Source organism: Bemisia tabaci, unplaced genomic scaffold, assembly GCF_918797505.1.
Source record: "Bemisia tabaci unplaced genomic scaffold, PGI_BMITA_v3".
Classification (NCBI taxonomy): domain Eukaryota; kingdom Metazoa; phylum Arthropoda; class Insecta; order Hemiptera; family Aleyrodidae; genus Bemisia; species Bemisia tabaci.
Window position 1 is genome coordinate 60,756 of NW_027311743.1, and position 18,798 is coordinate 79,553.

At 38.1% G+C, this 18,798-nt stretch overlaps 1 protein-coding gene across 4 annotated transcripts in view; it reads left to right on the forward strand.

The window, feature by feature from the left end:
• The window catches only part of LOC109035981 (uncharacterized), a 52,150-nt gene that overhangs the window by 18,226 nt on the left and 15,126 nt on the right, over nucleotides 1-18,798 (forward strand). For 3 of the 4 annotated variants that reach the window (XM_072305734.1, XM_072305731.1, XM_072305732.1), the window contains exons 2-8: nucleotides 6,173-6,437; nucleotides 11,423-11,474; nucleotides 12,277-12,573; nucleotides 13,734-13,842; nucleotides 14,710-14,782; nucleotides 15,195-15,317; nucleotides 18,158-18,325. In XM_072305734.1, coding sequence (XP_072161835.1) covers nucleotides 6,173-6,437; nucleotides 11,423-11,474; nucleotides 12,277-12,573; nucleotides 13,734-13,842; nucleotides 14,710-14,782; nucleotides 15,195-15,317; nucleotides 18,158-18,325 — 1,087 coding nt within the window. The remainder of the gene's footprint in view (nucleotides 1-6,172; nucleotides 6,438-11,422; nucleotides 11,475-12,276; nucleotides 12,574-13,733; nucleotides 13,843-14,709; nucleotides 14,783-15,194; nucleotides 15,318-18,157; nucleotides 18,326-18,798) is intronic. The other variant, XM_072305733.1, reaches the window with a different exon arrangement.

The window sequence follows — 18,798 nt, forward strand, 5'->3', positions numbered from 1 at the left end:
TGTTTTGAACTTGTTCTAGTCGGAAGAGCGAGGCGGGGCCAAGCTGAAGGCGGCCGGATCCTCGCGAAGGAGCAGGTCCGAGGGTCCCCCGAACGCCACGTTTAGGTTGCGCTACGGTCGCGGTAGAGCGCGCACCCGTCTCATCCTCCGCAACGACTCGGACGAAGGAGCGGTAGGCCTTCTCACCACCTTCTCCCAACCCATTCTCGAGTACCCGAACCCCTAGACAAAGCCTGGAGAGGACAACCCGTCTTCACAACCAATATCCCATAGCGACAGGCCTGCAAAAGCTAATTTTCGTAGGATTCTTCACTAGACTCCGGGCCCATTCTTGAAATCCACAGACGAAGCTTTAGACAAAAAGGAGAAAAGGGCTATGAAGGGATTATATTGGTGGAGGCGGGTGATTGAAATGGACAAAGGAGGCAGAGCAAACTAACTAATGGCAACCCACGAGAGACCCTGTAATTGGACGTATTTCTATCAAACGGAACTAAGCGCCGGAGGCCCTGGATAGACGATCAAATTCCGAACCAATTCCGATCAAAGTGTATATTTTTGATGACTGACGGTCACCATCTACCATCAAATTTTGACGGGCCGCTCTTATTTGTTCAAAGTAAGATCAGAATGGAGTGCCACCATTCATCATTTTCTGCCACAGGAAACATTTCTGCCAAGTTTTCATTTTGAAATTAAGCAAATTAATGAGTTTAAGACTGATGACTCCCGACACTTTGATCGGAATTGGTTCGGGAATTTGATCGTCTATCCAGGGCTATAGGGAGAGGCGGGCTTGGATTGGCGTGATGTTGCTGAACGCGATGCTCGATTCCGTCCTATACTCGCAATGCTTTTCCATGGCGCTCAGTTCTGCCTGACAGAACGCGCTATCCGGGATTCTAAAATCCTCAAAAGGAACTCAATTTGGCACTCATATCCGTTTAACAGAAATACCTCCAATCAGTCCATCTTACAAGGGGAGTCTACGAAGTGACATCCTGGGATTGGGTTCATTTTGCTTGTACATGAAGAAGAGACAAATCTAAGGTTGACGTATTTTTTTTTAGCCGCCACCTCCCAACCGTTCTCGAGATATCGATTTTTAAAGTTACGATTTTTGCACGTTTCCGCGCGGAGTTCCGGCGAGTCAACTGAGCGCCGGCAACCTGCACGAAGCGCGTTTCCTATCAGCGTTGCAGACCGGTCCTCCTTATCAACTGGTCCGTGGACGAGTGGTAGAGTGCTCGCCTACCGAACTATCGGTCGCGGGTTCAAGTCCCGCTTCGTGCCGTAGCTTTTGGGGCACGCCGCGATGCATTTTTACAAGTTTTCTTTATTTTTATCACACACCAAGGGGTCCGCCCCCTGGCCGCTACGCGGCCCAACCCCCGGGGCGAAAAGGTCCGCTTCGCGACAAGCGAAATCATAGAAATCGACCGTTGACGGTTACTGGGTAAATAATTTTAATTGAATGATAAAATGATGTTTCAAATAAATATTTCCCACTACACAATATCCTTAATGACTTTTTCCTTACTCTGAATTTGCAACCGTCAACGGTCGATTTCGATGATTTCGCTTGCCGCGAAGCGGGCCTTTTCGCCCCGGGGGTTGGGCTGCGTAGCGGCCAGGGGGCGGACCCCTTGGTGTGTGATAAAAATAAAGAAAACTTGTAAAAATGCGTTGAGGCGTACCCTAAAAGCTACGGCACGCAGCGGGACTCGAACCCGCGACCGATGGAACGGTAGGCGAACACTCTACCACTCGGCCACGGACCAGTTGATAAGGTGAACCGGTCTGCAGCGCTGATAGGAAACGCGCTTCGTGCAGGTTGCTGGCGCTCAGTTGACTCGCCGGAACTCCGCGCGGAAACGTGCAAAAATCATAACTTCAAAAATCGATATCTCGAGAACGGTTGGGAGGTGGCGGCTAAAAAAAATACGTCAACCTTAGATTTGTCTCTTCTTCATGTACAAGCAAAATGAACCCAATCCCAGGATGTCACTTCGTAGACTCCCCTTGTTAGTCCATAGGAACCACTCACATAGAATCCCCCCATATCCTTTTTGTCTTCTTCGTCTATCGTTTTGTCTATAACCTTAAACAATCAGACTGTAGGCGATAATCTGCGAAAGTTGGCAGTACCGCAACCCCTTTCCATATTCGATAAGATGCCCTTGCTCACAGCCACAGCCTCTCGGTCCCTACTCGACAATCAGCCCCAGACAACCGTAGTTTGAGAACATCAAACTCTGATCGCGTAGCGGGGATCGAACTTAGGACCTCCTCATCGAAGAGCCAGCTACTGTAAGAGGATATGAGCCCAAGATTTGGCGTGAAGATTGGCTGTCCTTTCCATACTGCCGTCCAAGGAAAGAACCAAGTCACCCCATGCTGAATCCTTCAATTTTTTCACTGACAAACTGTTGAATACAAAAATACTTCAGTGTTCATCCATATTTTGTATTTTAAGAATGACTGTGACCACTGAAAACTCATAATTAGGGTGTCTACCGGTCCCCAAAAGTCCCCGATATCCCCGATTATGTCCGATTTTGGAAGGGTGTCCCCGATATTCCCGATATCCCCGATTTTGGAAGGGTGTCCCCGATATCCCCGAAAGTCCCCAATTTCCTTGTTCAGGTCCCCAAAAATTGAGAAATATCGTCCTGTACACCGGCATTTTCAAATTTTCCCGCCGCCGCGCGGCGGCACAGTATAACCAGGAATAGAAAAACCGAAGTGTTGCTTGGTTTTTCGTATGCTTTCATCGGTTCAACATGAATTGTAAAATTAGTTGTATGAAATACGCCTTTTAACGCTCTAACTAGCTCTCTTTCTGTTTCTATTTCGGGAAAAAAAGTCCCCGATTTTCTTGAAAAAACACCCCTAAGAGTCCCCGAAAGTCCCAAATTTTGGTTTTTTATAGCTGGTAGACACCCTGATAATGAACGAGTGGAAGGTACTCTCGCAATCGAGCATTTTGTCAGGAAAACATTCGGAGGGTCTTGTTTGGGTCTGACTAAGTTTTTGCTTTGAGCGGGAGCATAGTATTTTCTCGCTGTTGCCGGCGGCTGCCCGTTATACGCTTAATAGCATGTGCGCCTCGAGTTATCCCTTTCGTTGGTCTTGTAATAAAATTATCAGATGCTTACCCTTGTTCTTCAGTTTTAGTTCCCTCTTCGTTCCCAGCTTATTCTTCGGCAGCACAAAAAACATCGCCTTTCAGAAACCGTAGATACAAATTTTTATAGAGTAGCCCGAGACAATGGTAACAGTAGAAAAACAAGGGGAAAAACGGGAAACATGGCTAAAATACACAATTATAAAAAAGAAAAAAACAAAACCGCGATGTTTCGACTCAAAACTGAGTCATTTTCAGTCGGAAATGTTACAGGAAAAATTTTAAAAAACGATGAAAAACCTGAGCCCTACATGGTGGCGGCCGGGATCTGATGAAAATCCACTTCAGAAACCACCTCATCGACCGTGAAATATCCATTTTTACTTGAAACATGGCTCAGGCAACCCGAAAAACAGAGGGTACACAATATTCTCCGGGAAAACTCATGGATTAACAGAGGGATTTTGGGGAAAGCTTCTGGAAATGCCGGTAATTCTGGCCGTGAAAATTGAAATGCCTGACCGCTTGAATGATTTTAATGTGTGATGTTACATTTCCTCCTCGTATAAACACAGCGAATTTTCCGGAAAAATTTCTACCCTCATGAATTTGGATTTTGAATGTACCCTAAGCCTTGTTTAAGGCCTAAACTATTCTCTTTACTCTGAATTCTTTTCTCTCTTTTGTTATTTTGGTCCGCTGCGGAATGCTGGATTCCATTACCTAAAAGGATCGTTTCAAGGTTCATAGAGGCTAATCAAGATGCCCCCTTTCGCTCTAAAAATTCGGAAAGCGCTCAAACTAGAAATTCATCTCATTTGAGGAAGAAAAAACCTCAAAAAAAAAAAAACAAAAAAAAACTCTTTTTTCAGAGGGAAAACATGGGACATAGAAAAACAGCATGAATATGATCAAAACGGGGATGGGCATTAGTTTCAGACGCATTGACTATCGGTCGTGGTACCTTAGTTCCATTTGCGGATTCGGTAGCTAATTGTACTCATTTATACTATTTTTATTTTGATATCCATAATTTTTTTCTGCTGTTCATGTGTTCTACGCTTTTCTCAAAGTCTTGTGTCATTATTTTAAGGGTTTGATGTATCTGAACAGTAATTTTTATTATTATTATTATAACTCATCGTTCGCTAGTTGTTTTGTCTCATGCCCTTTATTTTCTTTTATATCGCCTGTGACTTTTGGAGTTCAACGAGCTCAAAGCAATGTTGCAACATCTTTTTAGATAATCTGCTTTTAAAAACATAATATTCGTAAGCCCACTCAAAAAATGCTTGGTAATATTTCTCTAATACCATGAACTTATTTCTCCAAAATTAGAACAGAAGAGTGCACCACTATTTCCTTTATTTTTTCAGAATTAAATAATTGTTAGCTACCTACTTTTTTGCAACTATGCATTGCAATGCATTCAGTCCGATCGTTTCCAAGTGTTTTTGTCTTTTTCCATGAATTATCATATCATTTCAACACTTTTTTATCCTTATTTACGACTCAAAAAATTCTTCATTGCGGAGATCCTCAATTTCAAAGAAACTCTCGGCTATTTTTTACTGTTGCTATACTGAAAAAGTGAATCGCCAAGTTCTTCTCATTGCCTCCAATCATAAATATTAATTCTGTGCGTCTCAGAAGCTCTCATTTTTTTTTTTTTTTAATATTTTTAAAAAAATTTTATTGGATGTATGGGTAATCTCCGTTGATATTAATTAAAGTGTTACACAAAAACCTTAGAATATTTAAACATTAATTACTTTTTATGAAAGAGCACTGTAGGTACTGTATTGATGCCGCCTGCATTATTTTTAGAAATAGTGGATATAACCAAGTTAATTAGATGCCTAAATAACCCATATATCTAGATGCTCACATTGATTTTAGAGTTTTCTCATCAGTTTGGACACATTCACCTTTTCAATTTCGTTCTTTTTAGTACCTCGTTTAAATACTTTTTTTATGTTTATCACCTGAATCAGTTTTTGGAATAGGCATTAGTAGTTAATTTAAAAATTTAAGATTAAGTAGCCCTCTTGTATTTTAATGATGTGTTTCAATCATTTATTATTTTAACCCATGGATTTTACTCGATTTCTACGTAGATGAATCTTGAACAATACTGCTTTTTTATTGCGTTCCTTATGAAAAATGTCAATGCGTTATCAATTTAAAATTTAATTTTTTTCATGCAACCCAGGTAGGTCCATCAGACTGAAACTAAGAAATTTTGTCAAATCTGAACTTAGTTTGCAACTTTTTCCAGATGTACGAATAGTTTTTCAACAAAAGATGAATAAAAAAGCGAGTCCATGAAGTGAAAACAAAATAACAAAAATACTTTCTCTCCTTGTACAAACAAAACATCGTCTAGGAATTTCAAATGCATAAGAAGATCCTCAGCGATTATCCAGGCAGTATCGCCGGATCGCAATGTGGACTGTTGGCGCCCAGAACTTTCTTGTTGAAATAAATACGATATTACGTGGGCTACAATCCGAAAACAGCAAAATCCCTGCACTTTTTGAATGGGTATTGCTGCTTTCAGGGTTCATACTTATAGTCACTAGAAGCTCTTTTTAAGGTGGTAGCACTCATCAGGGTTGCCGAAGTCAGGGAAAACCGGAAAATGTCAGAGAATTTTAAAAAGTCAGGGAGAACCGGGAAATTTCAGGGAAAATGACGAAAATGCCAGGGAAAACTCGTTAAATCACTTTCATTTTCTTTCTAGAATGGGTTTGAGATTTTGATAAAAAAATTTTGCCTGAAAACTATTTTCAATTATGCCTTCTTAGCCATTCGTCACATCTTCAAATGTCAGGGAATTCCACCAAAACGTGTCAGGGAAATCAAGGAAATGTCAGGGAATTTCATTTTCTAAATTCTGTGGCAACCCTGACTCGTGGATGTACTTTTTGAAAATTGCTTTTCTCAAGGTCACTGCTACCAGGGCTCTTAATGCGTCTGAATGTTCCGAATTGTAGTTCTACTGTATTTTCTAACGTATTTTTTTTTGTTGATTTTGTTGTTTAGAAACACGAACGTACAAATGGCCCTGCTTCAGCCGCGTTCAGGAACGCAGTAGCGAAGATCAGCACAGAGTACAGACTGCAGTTTGCCTGGCCGAGAGAGGGCGAGGAACACTTGTCCAATGGGAAGCCGCCGGCTGGCATGGTCGTCCCCGAAGCAGGACTCGGCCCCCCGCGTAAATCCATCTCCATGGGAACCATCAAGGCCAACCAATCAAACATAGCGCCCGTTCACAGGAAAAAGAACGCCGAAGTCGATAGGAAAGACGGTAATTTTTTGACTCTTAAGCAGTGATAGGTCAAAATGTCCAAAAACAAATGTCCAGAGTGAAAAAATGTTCCCTGGTAAAAATTGGCAGTAGAATCTGTGTTCCAAGCCGGCAACACAATTTCTTACAGCCTTTTATAGCCGATGGCGACTAAGCAACAGCTTGGCGATAAAGTGTATGCTAAACGTTACTAATTACGGATTCTAGGACTTGGTGAGTTTTTGAACTACCTCTCTCTTTTTGGGCCGTAGTATCTTGATGTATTTTGCGAGGAAAGCTCCGTACTTTTGAAGGATGCCTGCCATTCTTAATATGTTGGAGCGCCTTCAATTTCGTATGATACTGTGCAATACCTCTGGTGTGAAATAGTTGCTTCAAGCGCCTTGGTACGGCCGCGGCGGGCGGGCAGCCAGCTCGAAACGAGCACCGGCGCCTACAAACCTAACAGGGATACTTCACGCATTGCGCAATGCGTGAAGTATCCCTGTTAGGTTTGAAGGCGCCAGCGTGCCGCCGCTCGGCTTTGTGTTAGCCTCTAATATTCAATCTCGTGCGTGGAGTCAGCCTTTTTCAACTCATGACTTTGAAATGTTTGCACACTCTGTATGGATTATTCTCATTTCAATTGATGAAAAAAATATGTAGTAACGGAAAATATAATGTGCGTTTTGTAAATATTAAGGTGATTCCGTAGAAAACTTAAGGATTTTCAAAGCACACGAATTTCTACACCATTTCTTATAGTCTTTCATAGTCGATGGCGAAAAAGCAACAGCCAGGCGATAAAGTGTAAAGCCCGGCGATAGGAACTATAGCCCGGCAGTATACTTTTTTATCACTTCGTGTAGCCCGGCCGTATGATTTTTTCCACTTTCTATAGCCAGCCGTATGATTTTTCTATCGCCTTCTTCAGTCGGCTATAAGAACTTCTATGGTATTTTGAAACGCAGCTCTTATCGCCAATTTTTACCAGGGTCTAATATAAGAAAAATCCATAAGTAAAAAATGTCCAAGTACCTGAAACTTCCAGTAGCGGTACCATGGCCAAAATTAAAAATGCCCAAATGTCTGGTCAAAATTAATATTACCATTTACCTGTTGGTAGAAATTCTTCCTACTTCCTCATCACTTTCGTCTTTCAGCTCGTTGCTAACTCGATTATAATAGGCTATTCCCCTAGGATATCGTGTAATATCATCCTCATCTTTAAATTCTTGATACCGCTGGATACCAATGGATATTGATGTAGAAAGTTTCCAGACTCCTAATGTTGCCACTTTGTCAAATTATTTCTCATTTGGAAACTTTTGTTTTTGGGCATAATACCGCCAGTAGACATTCCAGATATTTGGACTTGTTTTAGACATGGACTTTTTTGATTTTGGACGTTTTTGTACTTCGGACTACCTCTTCAGCCTCGTTTTTTAGTGTATTTTCCGAAGGAACTACATTATTCTTATCTTATTTTCAGAAGGATTTCAGCTATGTCCACTATTCCATGGGAAATGTAGGAAGCCTAACCGATGACATTTTCTTCTATTTGTCCTCATTTTTTTTTTTTTTTAAAAAAAAAAATAAAATAAATACGCGTTTTTCGACATTGATCATCGAAATCCTGGCTAAGAAAAGCACCTGATGTTGGGGTAACGATTGCATACAACTATTCGTGCACGAGGGATGTCGATGTTGCATACACAGCCAATTGAAGGTTCATCGGCTGCCTTCTCTTAAGTCTGAGATAATAATTGAGGTTCTGAGGCGCAGAGATACAAAATTTCCGTGGCATTTAGTCGCTGAAATGCATGCAAATCTTTATAACTCTGCGGCCTGCGTCCAGGAGGCGGTGGCTAAAAAACACCTAAAAACAATGTTACCTCGATTTTAAAACTGTCTACCCTCCTATTTTTGTTTAACGGCTCAGTTTTCAAAATTCATAATGAGTGCGTCTACTTGTGCGGAAAGTCCGGAAGTACTGAAAATTTTTTCGCTATGTGGAATGTAGCCAAGTGCTAGAAATACTGTAACATTTTTTGGAAAACTTACATTTTATTGATAAAATTTGACCGAAGCTTTTCGAAGCAAGCGCTTCATCGTCAGGGTCACAAAGTATTGATTACAAAGGCCATAACTTAATTTCAGAAAGTGGTAATAATTGTAATTAATACTACTTTGTGATCCTGACGATGAAGCGCTTGCTTCGAATAGCTTCGGTCAAATTTTATCAATAAAATGAAAGCTTACCAAAAACTTTTACATTATTTCTAGCACCTGCTACATTCCCTACACCGGAAAATTTGAAGTGCTGCTACCTTTTGGACATGGTGCTACAATGTTCGCTAAACTTGGTACTGAAAAAGTACGGCCATTCTCTACGAAGGTCCGGAATTTATTGCTTCATGCCACGGGTGTTTTTTAAAACAGCACGGCAAATATGCAATTATCCATTGCTCAATGATTTTTAGTGCAGTATATTTTCCCACTCGATCGAGATTGCAAAGCCAGTTGATCTTTAGGCCACCAATGAGCTTCGAATTTTCTGGCAACGTCATTTTTCTCGCAATTTGCGCGTGAAGTTTGACAGTTTTCAAATTCGTCTCTTCAAGATACCAAAAAGTACGGATTTTTCTGCTCATGAGGTACTGAATTTTTTTGGAGAGGCACTGAAAAAGTACCGTAAAAGTACTTAATATTTGCCAGCCGGTTTTAGTAGACACCCTATTTATGCGACACTAGAATCCCGATATGGAAAGTTGGCAGTTTCGAAAACGCCTTCAATTGTGGCGTGATACCTCGCGCATTCCGGAGAGATCGAGTAGTTGTATCGTTGCGCCGTAGGAATTCGATGGAAGATTAATATCAAATCAGCGTCCACGCTGGCCTTGACGGTTTTCCTTCGCCGCTATTGCAGATTTGACAGCGAAGTTTGAGTCTGCTCTAGCTATGATTGTATTTAGCAAATAGATAATTTTTATAGAAGAATTACATATCAATAAATGGTAAGAAATGTCACTAAATAATAGGAACTCAAGTCAACAATCAACTTAAAGGTACCAAAAAGTGCTGAATTTTTTCTGGTTACGAGATAATGAATTTTTTGGAAAGGCACTGAAAAAGTACTGTAAAAGTACTTAATTTTTGCCTGCCAGTTTTAATGCATTCAGATCCCCGCAGGAAATATACCGCCACTGAGATTCACTGCGGAAATGCACCTAAAATAAGTTTACCCCAACCAAGAGAATTTTTATGCCACGAAAAAAAGACCTCACTTTTGCTTTTATATTTCTCTTAATTCTTTAACATAACCCTTCATTCAGCGAATTTCACCCGTAAAAAGAACAACTCAAAGTTTGAAAATGCATTCTTATATTTCCTAATAATGTAATATTCGTAAACCAAAACCAAAATTTTATCGGTCGTTTTCTTAAAAAAGCAATATTTGGAGTATGAACTTCTCTTGCGTTCCTCCGTCCTCCATTTAGAAAAATTTAAGTAATAAGTAATGAGGCAACAAACTGTGAGGGATATTGTAATGGAAATTTGGAGTAGAATTATGCAAGAATTGGAGAAACGGCGCACATTTGACATTGGCGCTCTTCTGGAATGACAGGTTATTCACTCTGGAGAAAAATAATAAAGAGTCATTAAATCCGTCTTATGTCTTTGATACTATGAAATATCTCATACTGCACTTGTAATGGAGGAAAATGATTAAGAACGGAATTTTAATAACCATAGTTGCGATCATGATCATTGGTCCTAGGTATTCAATACCAAGAAAATTCTTCAGTTAGAAAAAGTGGAAGCACTGCATCATGTAAACAAACAAACATTTTGAGGTTCTCATCTCACGCATGGTACATATGAAATTGTTACTAAATTTCAAATTTTATACTTGATTATCAAATTAAATCGATGTACCTTACGTAGTATAATTTAATAGCCCGTTTTATCAGTAGTTCGCCTGATTTCTTCATTGCCTTTTTTAAATGAGGCATTTGCACTTTTCAAAATTTGGATTAATTCGTATGTGAGTGAAAACATTGAAGTGTGTGAGCAGGTAGGTGAGCATTCAAATGGTGATCTGTCTGCAAGAGATGAATTTTGGAACAGTAGGGTAGGTGTCCTCAGCCTTGCAGAAACTGATACAGGTTGACATATTCCACCCGAGTGTTGACACCTCGAGATAACAACATACTTAAATGATCGTTCAAGTATGACATTAAGAAGGTGATTCACCCAGTGTTGTCTGCACTAGTTTTATTTGCAAAACCTCATGATTTTTTGACACTGGAATGGTAAAGTTAGTCAACGGAAAATAATCATTCGAAGACAAATTGTTACATAGTCAATAAAAAGTGTGCCTTCAGGTAGGAGAAAAAATTGAGATCACTGTACCTCAGCGTGGAGGGGCTACCTCTGCATCATTTTGATGTGAAAACCACTCTTAATTTCCAAGTATTGAACTCCTGGAAGCAATTTAAATTTTATAAGAATAGAAGTGGGCATCTGGAAAATATGCTGCTCATGTTTGCCAGTGCTGTCGCAGGCCTAATTGGACCGCGTTAAACAGAAAGAAACCAAGCCACATCAGCTATTGCCAAATTTAACAAGGACATTTTATTTTTTACGAGAGAACGTTTGTGCAGATTCCTTTGAAATTTTTAAGGAATTTGCTTTGCATTGTGGAGAAAATTCACTGAAATTTGTACAAAAATCTGCACAACCGTTTTCATGTAAAAAATTAAATTGCCCAATTAAATTTGGCAATAGCTGATGTGGCTTGGTTCCTTTCTGTTTAACGCGGTCCAATTACTAGTAAGTATGTGCATGTGTCTAATAACAATCTAGAGATTGGAGGGAAAGCCATTAAATAAACAGCCTACTCTTTGCAGTGACACATTCAAGATGTTTTGGGTCAATAGAGTCACACAGTCATTTTCTACTATATTTTGGCACCTAATTTACTAATTTCTTCTTTTTTTCAGGACAATCAGAAGCAGAACCACCAGTGACTGAAAGTAAAAATGAAGATTTAAGGTATGAATTGTGTCTTGCTATCAATTAAACCTAGTTACCTCCGAAGTTTCTTAATTAAGAGCAAATATTGTATGTAATTTAGTGGTGTGTATCTCTCATTAAATTAAAGTGAATTGGAAGAGAGGCTGCCAAAAGAAAATGCTTGATTGGGTTCCTCGTGGGACGCCTGGTGAAAGGGTGGCGACTGGGGTTTTTGGATGAGGTGAGGGAGTGCCAACTCCCTGATGACTTGTGGGAGAACCAAGTTTTGTGGCGATTAGGGGTCGCAGAGTGCCAAAGAGCGCTGTGAGAGGGACTCTCATGTATGTATCTCTCATTAAACGACCTAATAAGGGGCATACTTGCATCAATGTTAAGAATGTGAATTTGAGGGAATGGAGCAGAAAGGAAGAATAAGATTCTTATTCAGGGAACAGTATTGTAGTAAGTCGAATATAAATTTGCAATTATTTTGCAATATTTTTGGATATGATATGTATTTAGTTACATCATAACCAAAATGTTTCGGAAAATCGGAAGAAAATTGTGACAAATTGCAGAGCGTGACATGAAGTTCTCTACCAGCTAAACAGTTAGAGGTAAGCACAATTCTAGCAATGCTGACATTGTTGTATACTGTTTGATCGGAAAGGTCCTCACGTACCTACATGTTGCTTAACAGAAATCTATGGTGCTCTGCCACCGCTTAAACCTTATGCACCAGTCTTTTTGAAGGTCTTTTGGCAACTGACGTACATATGAAAAAGCACTTTTGAAGCAGATCATTATATCCTTTAACATCTTATTAATGTCATTCTTGCAGGGAATACAAAACTGAGTACAAGAAAAAGTTTCGTCCGTTCTCTCATTATGATTATGTTGGAGGTCGTTTCCTTCAAAAGGAAGCATCTGATGAAAAACAAACTGAAGTTAGCATTCCCACTGACTCAACATGGTACAAGGAGGTTTTAGAGTTAAGGCAGAAAGCTGATGAATACAAGCACCGAGGATGGGGCGTGGAGTTATTAAATGAATCAGAAACAGATAGCAGGCATCTATGGGAGCAAGTACAGTGTCGCAGCTCTCTCTTAGCCTTGTCATTAGCATCAACGACTCCAAGGTAAAGATTCTAATTGCGCTTTTATTGTCATTAAATGAACCAAGTCTAGTCAGAAGGAACTAGTAATGTAAGAAAACAAAGAAATGAACAAATAACAGCATTCTGGCAAAAAAGAAGCCAAAATTACCCACAAACTGTAGCGCAAACTGCACTTATCACTTCTTTGCTTGAAAGAAATATTCCTGTCTTAGGAAGGTTGGAGACTCTGTCCGACTCCTCCTACCCAAGTAGCAGTGATCGCGATAAATAGTGATTTTATTGGTTAGTTATCGCGATTATATAGGTGGCAGTATACTGAGATATTATCGCACCAAAAATTGCGACTTATGGCGATTAAATCGCTACACATCGCAATTTTTTGCTTGATAAAACCACGATCAATTTTCGTCGATAAAATCGAGATTAAATCGCAATTTATCACCATTTTTTTCCCGAAAATATCGTGATAAATTGCCTGGCGATAAAATTGCAATTTTATCCCGATAAGATCGAGGATAATGGCTCAGATGTTGGTGATCCTATAGATTTTATCGCCGATAAAATTGCAATATATACCGATTTTCCTGTTGAAAAATGCTACTTGGGTACTTAGTATTTTCAGTCGGATGGCAATCCAACAGTGTTGCTGCTTAATTTTAGTTTTCCTGTATTGTTTCAGGTAAAATGTACTGATGACATTGATTTTAAGGAGTGCATCTGCCCAGATAATTATTTCTGTTCAAAGTGGTTGATAGTCCAGTTGTTTTTTTCTCAAATTACCATAGTCATGCAAAGTTTTGACTAAATGAGTCAACCTTGCAGTCGCAATTGTTAGTTTTCAAGTTAATTTTTCAAAAGAGTTCGAGATATAATCCCTAGCTAGCTAGCTTATTTTTTGAAAGACAGAACTTTGCCGGGTATCCTCTGGACATCTTATCTATAAGTAGGAATTTTGATGAGCGTTTTAACGGCTTGATTTTTTTTAACCTGAATTTAACAATAATTTGAACCTCTGATGACTGATTTTTTTGAATTGTAAAGTATCCACAGTGTTTTTCTCATTATTTTTTATCTGCATCTCCCCTCCCCTAGGTTATTATAAACATTGCTTTGCTACTTTTAATGTAACTGAGGTGTAGTAGGAGTGAATAATTTCATGATTTTTTTCCATGTTGATGTAGATCTGGTGTAAAAGAAGAGAAAGCTCCCAAAAAAGTTTGGCCCACAAGAACGGCATGGTCAAGAACAACCACACCACATCAACGTGATAGATCTGTTACCCATAATAAGGTAATGTATTGTGTGTAACATGCATTTGAACTGCTATAAGAAAGCAAATCAAATGTTTCTCACAGTGAAGTACCTACAGTAGTACATTGGTTTGTCTCTACTCATCTCAAATTCTTACAGAGCATACCTGTTCATCCAGAAAAATTATGTGCATTGTTTAAACGGAGAGATACTCAACATTCTTCATAGATAGACAATACTTTTGGCAGAAGGAAATAAATTAGTAAATAAATGACTGTGAATTTAAATATATTGCTAGGAAGAACAAATGATGAACAAACAATAAGTTAATTCTGACCCATGACACCCAGTGATAGGGTATCCCAGGGTTAACGTTATAATTTAAGGGGCTATTTTTTTTAATATTTTTTAGCAATCGTACATGAGAGTTTTCAAGAAAGACTATGGTACACAGCAGGCGATGATGAATCCTGAAAAAAACATTGATATTTTACGGTAGTTTTTTTTTTGTTTTTTCAAAAAAGGACATAATTCTGTCATGGTATGATTAGCCAAGATATAGTGCAACAGCAATTAAGTGGTAGCAACCTCTGCTTTCATCAGTAAACTGAAGCTGAATTGAAATCAACAGAAATAGACTAGTTTAGTGGTTACGTTGTTCAAAATGTAGCCATCTAATTTTGCTGCCTCTATAAATCCCTGCCAAACAATCAGCATCAAAACAGTCTTCTTGTTCTGGGTAGAACTATCAAATTTATCAAATATTGAATGATGTAAATCAGTTCGCTCATAAAAACTTGATCCTCGTTAAATAGGAAATAGGTCATCTTCAGTGGTCTTCACGGATGCTTCATATTGATGCTGCTAATTTGCAACTTTAATGCAGTGATTTTTTTTCAATTGCAGGAGGAAAGGAGTCAATCCAGAGTGCGAGGAACTAGGGATAATGCTGCCAAATTACATATTCGCTCAGCAGCAGGTGAAAGCATTGATTAATCAAAACCAATTAACTTAAAAATAGTGCATCTTCATCAGAAAATATACTAAAAAGGAGAAGAAAAGACTTCTGTGATTGTCTTTGGGAAAGAGATTTTGCTGAACTGGAAAAAATGTTGCATGCATGTTGAATGTTGTTGAAACTTTGTCCCCTGAAAGACTTACAACAGTTAAATAAAAGCATGTCACAGGCTGCCTGTCAGAAATTTTTAAAATTGTTTATGACCACTAAGGAAGTTTTTGGGAAATACCATGAATTAGTCTCCACCACAGTCAAAATTTGCACTGTTTGGATAGCGGAAACATTTAATATGAAAGTCTGATTTTGATCACTGTTAAAACATGTCTTTGCTTGTGTCTGTCTCTTCATCTGATAAACTTTCAATTTTTTACAGGGCGCTCAAAATCTGTTGATCCAGGTATTAGTGAAACAAAATCTCCAAGGAAAACACCTCGTTCCCCAGTACCACAAGCAAATGCCAAAAGTGCGAAACCTCATTCAGAAGCCAAACGTCCAAGTAAGTTTATCACTTCTCCGACACTGTTAGTCAAGTCAATCAGCTTAACCTCTACTCTTTCAAGTTGCATTTTGACTTGCTGTTATGTGTATGAGCTCCTTTTTTATTTACCTCTGTAAAATTAGCTTCTTCCCGAGCAACATCACGGACTGACCATCAGTCAATAAATTTTTATCGATGTAATTTTTTTTTTTTCTTCAAATTTTGCATCTAAAGCTCGTATGTTATTATAATAGTCACTAGTTGGGAGCTGGTATTTGTTTGAAGCGCAGCCTGTACACTGCTGTCTTGAAGCTCAGTCGGTGTAGTGCGTCAGACGTTTTTTCTCAGTTGCCATAAGAAATAAGCGTACTGTGTATTTTTCGCTCTTTTTGCGCATGCGAAGGATAGTTAGGAGAAAATCACCTCAGATTTTTGTTGGGATGAATTTTTTTATCTGAAACTCCAATGGTATTTTGAAATTTTAATGCAGGCCCCCTACTTTCAATCCCTAGCTTTGAAGCTTTGAAGAATCAGTGGAAATTGAGTAAATCATGATAAATGGGGCAAGCTTCAAAAATAGGAGACACAAGAGTGCTGACATTTTTACAAGCAGCTTTATACCGGTTATCAATCACTAAGTAATTAATCATCATTTCACAGAACAAATCATTCACAATTCACTAATCCTATCAAGTTTTTGGAACCTAATTCCTTCAGGGTTAAATCAATTTCCACTTATTTGAAATCCTAGGAGTATTAAATATAGAAGTTACACCGCTAGCATTCCTTTCACTGCTTGCAACTGAGGTCTTTTCTGCTAGTATTCTTTATAGATAGTGAAGCGCAACTTCAAGTAAGTCATAGGATTAATTTTGAGGATCGCCTTTGTAAAATCTGGAAGTATCCAACTAATAGATGTTGCTAACTTATTTTGCAATCAATTTGAACAAAATGAAAAGCAGTTGCTTCTGACCTTTTTAGTTTTCCTACTGCTTACAGCAAACTTGAGCACCCTTGTTACAGTGGGAGCCGAATTGAAATTATATTCGATGTGGTTGTTAAGCAATATTTTCAGCCTATACTACTTCGTATTAAAGAAGATGTTCAGAGTATATTCAATGGGTTTGCAGTTAGGTAACGACATGAAATATTAGTCTACTTTTTTGCTAAAATCTGCACCATATAGGTTTTCCCAAAAGTAATGGAACTGGTTCTTGTGTAAGCAGAAAAAATAAAGCTTACAAAATGCGATTTGTAGAACCTTAAAGAGTAACTTATAAGCTTTAAAACTAGCCCTTGTGAAGCTCATTCGGCTAGTTTTAGTCATGTCATTCTCATTGTATGTCTTGATTAAAATGTATTCTGTCACAAAAGATGCATTAAATCAATTCTTACAATTGAAGCAGTAGCTGTAGCTGATGTAATCATTTCCTTTTGAGTCTTTTGATTAGGCTGTATTAGTCAATTTTAGATTACGGTAAAGAGACATTTCCATTCTTGCTTCCTTATATACTCACTCTATTTTGTAAATTCCATTTCAAATTTCACAGAAATTCATGAAAAATTGAATGACAGTTTCAGTAAAGAATAGTTTTTTTTTTTTTTGGGTGTAAAATTGCCTTTTTACAGTAAAAATGAAACCCCTTTTCCACTCTTTATGCAACCTTACTTACATCAAGCGACATACTGTAAGTTCAGTTATTTCTAGAGGGGTCTCGATAGTTGGATCAAGTTTTTTAGAATACGCTGAGCTTATCAAACATTGCATGCGATCCCAAAAATCAGTTTTTGAAGTTTTTCAATCTTCATTATCAAGAGAACCATCAGATTTATCTGTAGTCATCATTAGCTTGCAGGGCGTTGGACACGTCTAATCTTCATACTGTTTCCCCATCATGCTTGATAGTCATTATTTGATACTTTAAAATTTGGAGCGAATACATAATACTTTTACGACTCTTCAGGTGAATTTGTCTCTTAAGTTTCAGTATTGATCAAAAACAAAATGGTTTCTAAATATTAGAGATCCTCATCCATTCTAAAGAGTAAATATTTTGAAATGGCTTGACTACTGTCCCTGAGGAACAAACATATTTCTTTCTTGGTATGCTGTAACAAGCGTTCTCTCACTTATATTCACAATAAAATTTTTAAAATTGTTGAAAAACCTAATTCTGATCAAATTATGGAAAAAAAAAACACTTCAGAAAAAGCAAGTGTTTCAACGGTCTTTTAAAGGACTTGCACAGAATACAGAGGGATTTACAAAAATCATATATTCTGTGTGCCAACTACGAGAAATTCCAGGCTGAAAATCATTCTGTATCACTTTTACACTGGTTCTCTCATAAGTCTGTGGCAAGAATTTTTTAAGATTTGCAGACAAGACTTTGTTAAAAAATTAACGTGTTAACAATGTCATTACTTGGAAAGATTAGAGTCCAGCAGTGGGTGAGGAAAGGAGCATTCTTTTCTATCATCAGCCCAATGTTCCCTCATCCAGTCTAGGAAATGCATGTAAAAATATGGACAATTTTGTCCTTTTTCCGGTAAAATTAGCACCCAAAAAATTTGATTTTTAAAACTCTTATGCTCTGCAGACTGCCCCACGTCCTTTTATTTAGTCTTTCATCGTTTATTTAATATGATTGCGTTTTAGATATAATATATTCTTGACTTGAATAATTTGCAAAAGCACCATTCAATTCCATTCATGTACCTACTATCCCTCACAGCGAAGAAACGCAAATGCAATTACCTACTGTATCATACTGTATCCTATATTTTTCCATAGTTATTTTTTTCTGTTATAATTTTTTTTAGTTGCTAGCTGCTATTTAGCTCTATTTTGTTTTTAGCCACCTTAACCACTACAGCTCCCTCACGACTTAAAAGTAGTCTGTCAACCAAAAAGTCTAAAGATGATTTGAAAGATAAAAATTCAGCCGCACCAACCGCAAAGAGTCCTGGACAGCCGGTTAAAAAGAGAGTGGATACAAGTAAAAAAGGTGCAGAGAGCGAAAAAAGTAAGTAGCAATAAATAGCTGTTTAAGGCTTAAATATTATCTCACACTATTTCCAACTGTTACATTTAGCTCTTAGTGCTGCACACTTAGGATAAATATAATTAGTCGCATAAAGCACAGAAAATGGAGCACCCTAAAATGTTTTATTGGAACAGTTTAACTTCGATCAGGCAGTAGGTAGATTTTTCTTTTAAATAAAAAAAATGTGGAATGTATTAATGAAAATATAGAAGTAACCTACGCATCTTGTTACACCTTCATCCAAACACTTAAGGAAAGAGATAAAGCAACAAATTTTACTGAAAGTAACACTTTTATTTTTATTCTCACTCTGGGGCTTAAAACTAATTTATATGCATATAGTTCTTTTTTTATCATGAATAAGTATTCATAATTTTGTATTTTCTCTCACACCTTTTTTCTTTGCTATTCTTTATTTGTATGATGGGCCAGGGCAGGAAAAAAGAAAATAT